Source organism: Medicago truncatula, chromosome 8 (assembly GCF_003473485.1).
Source record: "Medicago truncatula cultivar Jemalong A17 chromosome 8, MtrunA17r5.0-ANR, whole genome shotgun sequence".
Lineage (NCBI taxonomy): Eukaryota > Viridiplantae > Streptophyta > Magnoliopsida > Fabales > Fabaceae > Medicago > Medicago truncatula.
Window position 1 is genome coordinate 49,318,738 of NC_053049.1, and position 12,886 is coordinate 49,331,623.

The following is a 12,886-nucleotide window of genomic DNA, read 5'->3' on the forward strand; positions in this document are numbered from 1 at the left end:
AAGGCATTTATTAGCATTTCTCTTCTTTTTTACTCCCTCCGTCCCTATATCTAAACACACGTTTGATTTTATTTTTGTCTCTAAATGTAAACTCCTTTTTAAATTACTAGATGCATTTATTATTTTTTTTCTAAACATACCCCTAATCAATCTACTAACTTGTCTTCAAATTTGAAAAGTCAAATTTAATACACATATAAACAAAGGACAATTTGGTAATATTAACACATAAAACAAACATATTTATTACTATGACAACTTTTCTTAAGAAATGTAAATAGAATAGGGGCTTACATTAAGGGACGAAGGGAGTAACTAGGTTAATTAAGTTTTTAGTCCTAATAAATATTCACAGTTTTGTTTTTAGTCGCTACAAAATAAAAACACACTTTTTAGTCCCTATAAAATTTTCGATCAGCATTTTTAGTCCCTATAAAAATTTTCGCTTAGCATTTTTAGCCCCTATCAAAAATTTCCATCAACATTTTTGGTCCTTAAAATGCTTAAGAAAAATGTCGCTGAGACTAAAACGTGTGATTTTATTTTGTAGGAACTAAAAACAAAACTGTGAATATTTATAAGGATTAAAAACTTAATCAATCCTTTTAAATATAAGATTATCATTTGTGATAATAATTAATAATAATTTTACATTCTTCTTCCAAACAAATTTGTATGGACATATGTTGAAGAATTAAATAAATTTTATCTGAGTATAATATCTTAATTGGTGGTATAAATCACAATTAATTAAGTATGAATTAGAAAACTATCAAGGAAATGGTTCATCATTCATAATTGGGAAATGCTATCCAGTGCCGGGCACTGGTTAAGAAGTAATAAATAGATGAATCTCAATTAATTTGAGAAATAAGTCAACAATTTAATGGAAGAAATAAGTGTATTGAATACTCTTTAAAAGACAGCCATAAAAGACCCGCAATTATACACCGATTTATCTTCCTTCGCCCTCCGCTCTTAAAGTAATATCCATGCCACCACTTTTCTGCCGCTTAAGTTCTATGACACTTTTCCCACTTTTCTACGGTTACTACATTACAACTCCTATTTTATTTTTGTACTACTCTTTCTTTTATATTTTTGGGTTTGAATTGGGTCTTTCTTTTATATTCACGTAAAAAAAAATTAAAATTCACAGCAAAAAGAAAATTATTAAGAAATAAAGGCCCAAAATTCAAATCATGAGGAAAGGAAAGAAATGCACGCACGTGTGCTATATATAGCATGGTAAAGGAAAAGAAATTTGGAGTATTAAAGACAATTAGTTCTTGTTTTAATTAATTGACTTAGTTATTACTTTAATTAAGGTAAATTAAGTGAGAATAATTTATTTATTGTTTCTTAACCAGTGCCCCGGGGGCACCGGTTAGCAGCACCCTTCATAATAAATCTGTGTTTGTGTTACAAATAAAATACTCCCTCCATCTTTATATCCAAATACTCATTTGACTTTATTTTTGTCTCTAAATGTAAACTCATTTTCAAATTACTGGATGCATTTATTATTATTTTTTCTAAACATACCCTTAATCAATACTACTAACTTGTCTTAAAATTTGAAAAGTCAAAATGAATACACATACAAACAAAGGACAATTTGATAATATTAATACATAAAACAGACACATTTATTACAACGACAACTTTTCTTAAGAAATGTGAAAAATACAATAGGGACTTACATCAAGGGACGGAGGGAGTAAGTTAAACTGACACTTGTTTAGAAGTTACAAAAAGAAACTTTTTATTGGAAATTGTATATTCAACATATTAAAACTTTAAAAAGAAAATTATTTACATAAAATTTATAAATAATTTTATCTTTTGAATTCTTATCTAGTATCTTAAAGACACTTGTTAGCATAATCCGTCAAATGGTGAGTCTGAAAGGAAAAAAAAAATAAAATTAAAAAAAGAGTATTGTTTCTCTAAAAAGTAGTAATTGTAAGAGAGCGTGGCTGGCTTGGCTATAATCAAGTGGTGAGAAATATGTATAGTACCATCATGAATGACACAAGCACAATGTTGTGTTGAGACAAAGTTTGTGATTGTTTGACAGTTTGACCCCACTGAACTTGCTTCAGACTCACACAACACACAAGTCACAAGTGTAAGTGTAATGGTCCCCCTTATAGACAGATAGACACGCACTTTCGTTACTCTAATCTAGTAAGTAATTCCCAAAAATTGTCGAATCTACCGTCGCTTACTCACTCATCATCACCATGGACTTAACTTCCTTTGATCTCCCTCCACCACCTCCACCCACCACCGTTCCCAGCTTCACTCACCACGTGGCACCCCATCCTCCTTACGCTGAGATGATATACAAAGCAATTGAAGCACTGAAAGAGAAAGATGGATCAAGCAAAAGAGCAATAGGAAAGTACATAGAACATGTATACAAACAAGTTCTACCACCAGAACACAGTACCTTGTTGACACAACATCTCAACCACTTGAAATCTGCTGGTCTTCTAATCATGTTCAAAAAATCATACAAACTACCTTCCTCACTCCCTCCACCTCCAACTCTCAATAGATCTGACCACTCTGAAGCTCATCTTCCTTTCACTCCTTTAACCCAAAGAGGTCGTGGTCGTCCTCCTAAGCACAAGCCCATCCTCATACCAAATGCCCAGCCCGTTTTCGTTTCTCTAGACCCTCCTCCTCCTACAACTGCTGTGGAGCCTGTGCTGTCTGTTAAAAGAGGGCGTGGACGTCCGCCTGGGACTTTCAGATCTAAGTCGATAAAGAAGCCCAAATCTGTGTCCAATGGGCTCAAACGACGTCCTGGCCGTCCACCTAAAACCCAGTCGCACCCAACAACTGTCATACCCTTTGCTGCTGCTCCTGCTCCTTCTGTTGTTTCAGATGAAGCCAATGTATCTGTTAGATCTACTAGGCCCAGAGGCCGCCCCAAGAAGTATTCAGATACGGTGGTTCCAGGTGCTGGAGCGACAAGGCGGGGTCGTCCTAAGAAGCTTGCCGTGGTGGGCAGGCCCAAAAATCCCTCCGGAAGGCCAATTGGCCGCCCAAAGGTGATCCATCCTACTTTTTGCTTTTCAGTTTTTATTGTTTCATTTATTTATGTGTACTTGGCTTATTTTGGTTTAGGGTATTTAATTACTGTAAGGTACTTGATTATTTAACGTTAGTGTATTTAAGCTTATCCACGTTGACTTTTGCAACTATAATACTCCCTCCGTCCCAAATTGTATGTCGTTTTGGAAGAAAAAAAAATTGTTCTAAATTATATGTCGCTTTACAGTACCAATGAAATATTAATGTTACTTTTTCTATTATATCCTTAACTATTAATTACTCCCTCTTCTTTCAATTATTTCATTTATCTTTTCCATACCATTTATTAAGGATAATTTTGTAAAACAAATCATAATTTCTCTTCCCCACACAATATTAATTACATTTCTTAATACATGTGAAATGACCAAAACGTCATACAATTTGGGACGGAGGGAGTATATAAGTAGTACTCCATCCGTTTTATATGATGAGTGTCGCTTTAGCCAATTGCACACAGATTAAGGAATATAATGAAATAATCATTAGACATGACACTTTTACTAAACTGTCCTTGTTTTATAAGAAAAAGACAAACTTAAAGTTGCTTTGAAAATTGTGAGAGAAAAGTTAGAGAGGATAATGTTAAAAGAAAAAAATTAAAGTTGTATTGAAAATATAAAGTGACATTTATTTTGAAACAAATATTTTTGGCTAAAGTGAGACTTATTTTGAAACAGACGGAGTAGTTCTTTTGGAAACACATTTATCTTGAAAACAAAAGCATGTGTGTTTGTGTATTAAACAATAAAGCAGATGGATAAAATTGTTTAAAAAAAAATCTTTTTCATTTTGTACCACTAGTAACTAGTAATTAAGCAAGTAGAGAGGGTAAAGAAATAATTTGCATGTAGTATTATTTTGCATCAATGAATAAGCAAATAATAAAATCAATTTATTGGCGTTGGAACTTTAATGTTATATTTGGAAGTTGAGGCAGGACAAAAATGTAAACATTCTCGAGCTATGTGGATTGTGCGTTTTTGTTAAAGAGAGATATTTTAACATACTTTGCTTTCCTTATTTGCTTATTCCATTCTTTCATTTTCTATAAAATAGGGAGCAAAAGGTAAAAAGTTTGTCAATGAAGATCTAAGAAGGAAGCTTGAACACTTTGTAAGTTGAATTAATCTTTCATTTGATTGCTCGTTATCTTTCAAATTAAACAAATGATATATCTCATGCCTCTATTGTTTGCTCACTTTGCAGCAATCAAAGGTTAAGGAATCTCTTGACATCCTTAAGCCTCTCTTTGATCATCAAAGTCCAGCCACTGCAGTTGCAGCAATTCAAGAGTTAGAAATGCTGGCAACTTTGGACCTTAAAGCACCATTAAGAGATGAAACACTTCAGCCACAACAATTTCCGGAACCACAACCGCTGCAACAAGAGCTGCCATCTCAGCAACTGCATCCCCAGCCAGTGCCACAGGCGCTGCCATCTCAGCAACTCCATCCTCAACCAGTGCCACAGGCGCCACCATCTCAGCAACTGCATCCCCAGCAAGTGTCACAGGCACAGAATTATGAACAGCAATATCGCCAGATGCCATTGCAGCAACAGGTGCAGCAGCTGTTTCAACCACATAATTTAGCCCCAAGCTAGGAAGATTTACATGGGCCTCAATTTGGTAACCCACTTGTAAAAGATATGTAAAGCTAGTAGTAGGTAGGAAGTAGGGGAACTGATTTTCCGAGAATCTAATGACTGTGTTCCTTTGAATTTGTTTTATGCTACTTTAGATTAATTGACCCCTGTAATAATATTTAGAGACCAGTGTACTGCTGATTCTGTTGTTATTCTACTTGTATTAATTTAGAACAATGCTTTTATTGGCAATTTTATTCTTTAATCAACTAGTAGTTTTTTTAAACTTGTGTGTTTGATCCTTCATGTGCACCGTGGAAAAGTTATTTTAATGATGTATCCAATGTTATGGTTAGTAGTTTCATAATACAACAGGTAACTGCGTCACCGCACCCAATCTGTTTCAAAAATACAGTTTGGCACAATTTCTATGGCATTCGATTTCATATCAAGTGATATTCCTTACTTTTAAAAAAAGCATGGCAACATGAACATGGTATATAAGGGCAATGGAAATTTTAAAAATAAAAATGTAAAGTAATTACTAGTACGTCACAGACATTTATAATGGACCCATTTCCATTTGATCAATTGTGCATTACATCACCATATAAAAGATCTATTGTTTGTTCCCCTTAAAAAAAAAAATCTATTGTTCATACAACCTTGCATCACCACAGAAAATCAAACAGAAAGATTAAGGGCCCTATTTACTTCTCATTTTCATGTTACCATTTTCACTTCAATTAATCAATAAGAGGATACAGATTCAATATTTTTATCACCATTTTCTTTAATAATTTTTGAAAACATTGTTCCTAAAAATGCATTCTTCCTATCTTTTCTTTCATATTCTCTCTATCACAATTGTTTATTACACGAGTCTTCGATCTCATTTTTAGCAATTTAAAATCATATAGTTTGAAAATTTAAAATTTATAATGTTTCAAGGTAATCGGGACCTAAACAAGTAGCAAAACGATAAGCATATGCTTTCTAACTAAGTTGGAAAGAAAAGGGTAGCAATGTATTTGTTTTATGACTTAATATTTAATGGCCAATGTGTTAAGAAAATATAAAAGACTAATTTATACATTAAACTAAGATGAATGATCGTGAGATAATTTTTGCCTAAATTGTAAATCATAATATTTTTTTAAGAAGCAATTGTATATCATAACTAACATAGATTCTTTTGGTGAATTTAACCTCGCATGTTACACGAGTTATCAATACCATTAAAAGTGTAGAATATGGTGGCATGTATGATACACATCATAAGTCTTTCGACATTGTCATCTCAACCATTATTCTTGGGATGTATTAGTCAAGTGATCCATCACGTTGTATAGAAAATTGCTACTTCACTGAATCAATTTTTCTTGTATCTTTTAATCACCGGTTGACACACAACACAAACTGTTAGGGTTTGCTATTAGTTTTTCATTGTCGATGATAGGGTTTCACTTTTGAGTGCCATACATCAAAAATAACTTTTGGATGGAAAGGCATTTAAGTGTCGTTGAGAGTTTAAACAAAAGTTTCCAACTGTCGTTGACGGAGCTGCGATTAACTGCCATTGGAGGTATTTTCAAGGTGTTAGAGGCAATTTTAGTTGTGAAAAGAGTTGTTCTATATTGCTTCATCCCCGTGATACCATGCTACAACATTATTATCTTGTCCTGGACAACCTCTTCTTATTTTATGAAATTTACTTCAATCGCATGCTTCAGCCAACTAGCTCACCTCAAGGTTAATCGTTAAGGGTTCTCTACTCATTTGGTATGTCAGTATGTCACCATATATTTAAGTTGTATTCCCTCTGATCATTGTTATAAGCAAAAATTAACTTTCAAATTTATTGAATAATTGATCCATCTAATATATATTATAGATTAGATACATTAGTTATCACTACAAGAAATCCTTGCATTAGCAACAGGGATTTCCGGTGGCCTGTATTTCCGATGGCCTATATCGATGAAAATTCAGACACGTGCAACGCTTGTAGGACATTACTCCTTTTGAATTTGCATTGAATGAATTGAACTAGTCAATTGTATTTGGATCGTTAAGCACGAACAATTTGTATTCCATATCTGAATTGAACTAAGCAATAATTATTTTTTTAGTCAAGTAATCTAGTGGCTAGAACTCAAAATTTAATTGTGGAGTATTCGGGGTTCGAACCTCAGCCCCTGCATATAATATGCAATATCTCTATCAACCGAGTTAAGCTCACGAGAATCGAACTAAGCAATATTATTATTGGACCAAAGGAAAAGGTATAGTTAGCACCGTTTGAAAAGTCTAGCCAAAAAACTATGCTCCAAATTCTTATGTTTTAGTTTTCTTAACAAGTGTGATTTGATTTTTTTCTTATAATTTGGAAGAGAGGAAGTACTTATTTGTTTAAATATAAAGATTTTAAATTATTGAAGGGTCCTTTAGTAAATTTTTTGGAGATGTTGAGTTGAAAATATTGAATATTTACCACAGAATAACATCAAATAATTAAAATAAGTGAGGTCTATATGTTAAACATTTAAAATAGATGCTGTATTATGGATCTTCTAAGTTCTAAACAACCAAAATGTAAAGAGCACTCTTGTCATTGTGGATGACATCAACAAAAACCTTTTTTAATCTAAACAAAGCATTTATGACATCAATGAAAAGGTTGGAGTAAGGAGAAGCAGCGCCATCCGTTGCACAATGGAGTATTTAGTACTGGGTAACACTTGGGTGACATAGAGTTGGATGATATTGGTGACATTGATTAATCACAATGCCACAATGCTTATGAAAGAGAGAGAAACACAAACATTGTAACATTTTGATTGGTCAATGTCACCAATATCATCCAACTCTATGTCACCCAAGTATTTCCCCTTAATACTGGCCACTAACTCTTTGGCATCTTGACCTGACCTATTCCAATCCAAACCAGCAAATTCATTTATTATGCTATTTATTGCCTTTTTGTATTTAATATCGTATCATCATTTCTTCTTTGTTTTTTTTTTTTTCTTTTCTAAACTCGTTAACAATTGTTTTAAGAGTAGTATTGTTTAATGAACTAACAAAAAAATTTTCCCTCTAGAAAATATAAGTCAAATATATATAAAAGTCATAATTAAAATTTTAAATAACAGTCGTGCTTAAGGTTGGGTCGCGTATAGGATTTCATGATTTCGAATGTTACTAATGTTGGTTACAGATTGCGGTTGTCGTGGTGTGAGTTAATCACTACGTTGCACAACTCTTCAAAATAATAGCAAATATGTACTAAAAGTATGATTTTCACCTATCTCTATTGAAGAAAAAAAATATCTGAATTTTGTGTCCATTGTCATGAACGACATTTTTGGCGGCCGTAACGGTGTTTCGTCGCGACTGTAATGACGTTTCGTCGTGATTTTTGTTCACGGTGTAAAAATGATAATGTCGGCTACCTACCTTTTTGTCTTGGCATTTTCTTGGTAACATACCGTTTTTTTAAAACTTGATCATAACTACACAATTTTCAATATAAAGTTACTACTTTTAATGCTTAAACAATACTTCATCATTTTTAAAATGAGTGTTGTATAAGATTTTTATACACAAATTAAGAAATATAATAATGATGTCAAAAGACATGACAATTTTACGAAACTAATCTTATTTACTATTGATACAATAATTTAAAAGTAGTGTACACTCAATTAATTATAGGGTACAATTGAAAATAAAATAGTAATTATACATTAAAAAGTGCAAGTGATATTCATTTTAAAACAAACTTATTTAACTAAAGCGACATTCATTTTAAAACAGAGAGAATCTTAAGAACGTTTGTTAGCATTCTTTTTTTCTTTATTTCAAGTCGTAATTCAATTTTCATGTGAGCTTACACTTTTTTAAGAGTCATATACTCGCTTAGTTCTATATATAAGCGTTTTTTTTTTTTGGTTACAATATAAGCGTTCATTTAACTAAAATTTTATCCTTAAATATAAAATATTTTTAAAATTACTCAATACATTTGTTGTCTTTTACAAATTAACCACTAACTAATATTGCTAAGTAATTTCTTTAATAAAAAAAAATATTGCTAAGTGATTTGGAATAGGAAAAGTCAAAATTTAATTTACATATATGAGTACATATAAAGGGTATTTTAGGTATATTTATACATAAAATAGACACATTAATTATACTATCAATTTTTTCTTAATAAAAGTGAAAATAACAATAAATGATTATATTAAGGGACGGAGGAAGAAATAAATATTCCAGTTATATTACTCCATCTATTTCAAATTATATGTTCTTTAGTCAAATTGGTTTGTCTCAAATTATGCCTCATTACTCATTTTACAATAACAATCGATCAGTATTACTTATTTTTCTATTATGTCTTTTACCATCTATTAATTTATCTTTTTTCTAATTCTTTTAATTTATGTTTTCTATATGATCAGTGAAGGACATTTTTGCAAAATAACACATAATTACTCTTTTCTATACAATATCAAATATGTTTCTTAATTTACATGAAATTGGTAAAGTAACATGTAATTTAAGACGGATGATAAAATATTTTATCGTATTTCTTATATTAAAATATACATTATTTTTTCTTATGTTAAACCTAGAATGTGTATTTTAACATAAAAAAAAAGATAAAATATTCATTCTATGTTTGATTTACTCTAGGTCTAATTTTAACGTAAGTAAGATGTGTGTAATTCAAGCATCTTCTAGTATTAAGAGAGGAGAGTAAAATTTACTCTAGATTTTTAATGCTTGTCATTTTGTTTTCAAATGAGTTAAAATCTTCTCCGTTAATTACTCTAGTTTTGAGTATATTAAATTATTAAACCCACAAAATAGCATATCATTGTTTTTTTAAAAAAAAAAAAAATCAAATTATTGTATTTATATTTCCAAAACTTTTAGTATAACAGAAAAAATACACATGATTAAAATTATAGAGGATCTTGACTCGCGTATAACATACATTGGACATGGAACAGAGGGAGTAAATTTTAGTTTTGGTAACAATTATATGTATCCTAAGCAGGGCCGTCCCTGTGAAATTGGAGGCCTGGCTCTCTTATTATTAATAGGCCCCTAAAATATACAATTTTTTTAAAAGAAAAAAAGAACATAATGTTTTCTTTATTTTTAGAATAATTATAATGTTTGTTGTTAGAGCTTTGCAAAAGAAGTGAATTGAATTGGAAGGAGAAGAGAAAGTATTGATGAAATATAGACCTCAAATCCATTAAAATTATGCCCAAAAGAGATAAAAGAATAATACAATTAAAAAAAAATGACATTTGCCATATATGGGAGTTGAACCGCAGACAAAAAGCACTACACTACCACAGTTAACCACTAGGCCACAACATTTAGTTTGTAAAAATTCTATGCTATGCCTATATATTAAAATTTCAATGCGTTATATATTAAAAAAAAAATATTTTGGGCCCCAAAATTGGGGAGGCCCAGCTCTGTAGAGCTGTTTGCACCTCCCCAGAGCCGGCCCTGATCCTAAGCATAATACATTTCCATCAAATGTCTGTCAATTACGTGTAACTCTACGTAAACTAAAGGTTATGCCACATCATAAAGAGATAATTGAAAGTTACACCTTATAAATGAGATTTTTGACAAAAGTTGCAATTTTTAGAGTAAATTGAATATTCATTCTATAATTACTAATTTTCTAAAATGTGCATTATAGCATTTCCTTACTTAAATAATTTTAAGATGGCTTCACATGCAAAGTAGCTGTGGACAATAGAATCAATGGTCAACAAAAAAGCAGCAAAAAATGCTGAATTATTAGCTATGAGATGAGATCACATCTACTATCTTCAATGACCTTTTTCTTCTCTTTTCCCACTCAACTCAATTCATTTATTTCTCCTTAGAATAAAAAATAAAAGGATAAGTTAGTGCACTTTATACTTTATGTTGCCCTTTGCTGGCGGGTTTGTTGTTCTCTGAATCTTATCTCCATTCCCTTCTCCCCCTATTTTCCCTCACAAGTGTACTTTTTTCTTCCATAATAAATTGAAAATCACGCCATATACACACACATATTTTTAAGGCTCAAGTCCCTTAATTTATTTTAATTTTTTAGTTTGGTCCTTTAACTATTAAGTGTTTTAATTTAGTGTTATAAATCTTTTGCCGTTTACTATTTTGATCATCTCCATTAATTTTTAGCCTTAAATGTCTAAAGTAAAACAACATTAAAAGTAATCCACCATAAACCTTATTAATTTTATGAATTTTAACCATTTGATTTTTTTTTTTTAAAAGAGGACTGTTAGATCATTCAGATCTATATTGTATATTACAATGAACTATCAACACTTGATTTTGTTTCATTTTCTTCATCTTCTTCCATCATCTCTTCATCATCTTCGACAACAACAACTTCATTAACCTTCATAAAAAAAATCCAGAAATTCATCACCTTCAAACACAAATTCAGAAATTTAATAAATCAAAACACATAAAATCAAACCATCAAATTTTGCTTCCTGTTTCTGCTTCTTCTTCACAATACCCTTTGAAATAAAATTCACAAATTTTGTTCACACAACATCAACAACACACCAACAACAACAGTAAGAAGGAAAGAGGAGAATGAGGACCAGACTTGAGTGTTGAAACTGGACGGAGAAATCATGATGATGGTGGACGATGGCTGAAGGAGGAGGGACAAAATTCTCGGCAGTCACCAGCTCAGGTGAAAGGCGGAGGCATTCATTGCGGAGGCAGCAATCAATATGGTAACGGTGTACAGTCATCAATAGGGGGGAATAGCAAGGAGTTACAAAATCAGAAGAATATTTTTGCTGAGTTAATGCGAAATTCGTTACTATTATTGAAGGGGAGAATCAGAACAGAAAAGGCAGTTATTAAAGAGCAATCAAATGAGCCTAAAATCGTGGAGGAGGAATCCAACGATGAGGTTAGTATGGAATCAGAGAAGAAAAGAATGAGGGATGAGTGTAATAAAGAAGCTGCTATTTTGGGGGGCGAAATTAATGCACAGCTACAAAAAAAAAAAACCAAAAATTAGCAATCATAGCAGGTGGTTATCACACAGGCGCTACAACAACAACATCATGAATTAAAAAAAAATAAATAAAAAAAAAGGAAAGAGGAACATATTGTGAGAGAGAAAGAGGGGAACAGTCGCCGGAGAGAAGATTTAGTTGAAGGTAGAGGTTGCGAAGAGAGGTGCAAGAAGCGAGGTTAGAGGGGAGTCGTTGTTGTGGTTGATTTCCGGTTTGGAGAAGAAGAAGAGAAGGAAAAAAAAAAATCAGATACAAGTGGTTCACTGGAGTATACTATAAACTTTAAATCAAGCGGTTATAATTATATTAAAAATATTAAACATCAAAAAATTAACTGTGATGACCAAAATAGATAACGGCAGAAGATATAATGGACTAAATTGAGACACTTTATATTTAAGGGACCAAACTGAGAAATTAAAATAAGTTAAGGGACTGGGGATGTATTAAGTCTATTTTTAAATATATATTTTTGAATTCTTCTTTTTTTAAAAAGGATTTTTCTAACCTGTGCAAAATTGTACATGATAAAGGGTGATTAATGCACCACTTTAGTGGGTTTTTTCAAATCTCATTAATGAATCATTATTTTAAAAATTAATTTTTTTATTCTCTCATCAATTGACTATAACACAATTAATTAATCTAACTTTTCTCATAAACTGTTTCTCTCTCTCTCTCCTGTTTTTTTTTTCCTGCTTTTCTCATGAACACAATTCAGGTGCAGTGATGATCATTCTTGCTTTGTTTGCCATCTCTGCGTGTGCAATTAGCCAAGAATGTAAGAGGCTATAGTGTTTTTTTTTCCCTTCACGACATATGGAAGAAATTACTTAATACTTTTCAACAAAACCAGCACAAAGCTTCATCAAATTAGTCCTATTATAAATTGGAGAGAAATCTGAGAGAGATTGATAATGGTAATTCAATATACAAGGCCATTACAATGAATGATAATAAACAAATGATAAACAAATGGAGTCATCCCTTATCTACTTAATCTACATAAGAACTGGGTCTTCTCTCTACCTCACCCTGACAAAAAAATTAATCAATGACATATCCTATGATACTTGGTTATGGCATAGAAACGTGTCGAGTGGCATAAA

At 31.7% G+C, this 12,886-nt stretch overlaps 1 protein-coding gene across 1 annotated transcript; it reads left to right on the plus strand.

The window, feature by feature from the left end:
- The first annotated feature begins 2,004 nt into the window (after nucleotides 1-2,004).
- LOC11409630 (bromodomain-containing protein 4) lies at nucleotides 2,005-4,957 on the plus strand. Its single transcript, XM_003631039.4, has 3 exons — nucleotides 2,005-3,062; nucleotides 4,165-4,221; nucleotides 4,315-4,957. The coding sequence occupies exons 1-3, from the start codon at nucleotides 2,247-2,249 to the stop codon at nucleotides 4,708-4,710; spliced, it is 1,269 nt and encodes a 422-aa protein (XP_003631087.1). The 5' UTR covers nucleotides 2,005-2,246; the 3' UTR covers nucleotides 4,711-4,957.
- The last annotated feature ends 7,929 nt before the right edge of the window (nucleotides 4,958-12,886 follow it).

Excerpts from the sequence above, each read along its gene's own strand:
- LOC11409630 (XM_003631039.4), top strand. The coding sequence starts at position 2,247 with ATGGACTTAACTTCCTTTGATCTCCCTCCACCACCTCCACCCACCACC. Across the intron at positions 3,063-4,164 it reads GGCCAATTGGCCGCCCAAAG|GGAGCAAAAGGTAAAAAGTT; the intron begins GTGATCCATCCT and ends TCTATAAAATAG. Across the intron at positions 4,222-4,314 it reads GAAGGAAGCTTGAACACTTT|CAATCAAAGGTTAAGGAATC; the intron begins GTAAGTTGAATT and ends CTCACTTTGCAG.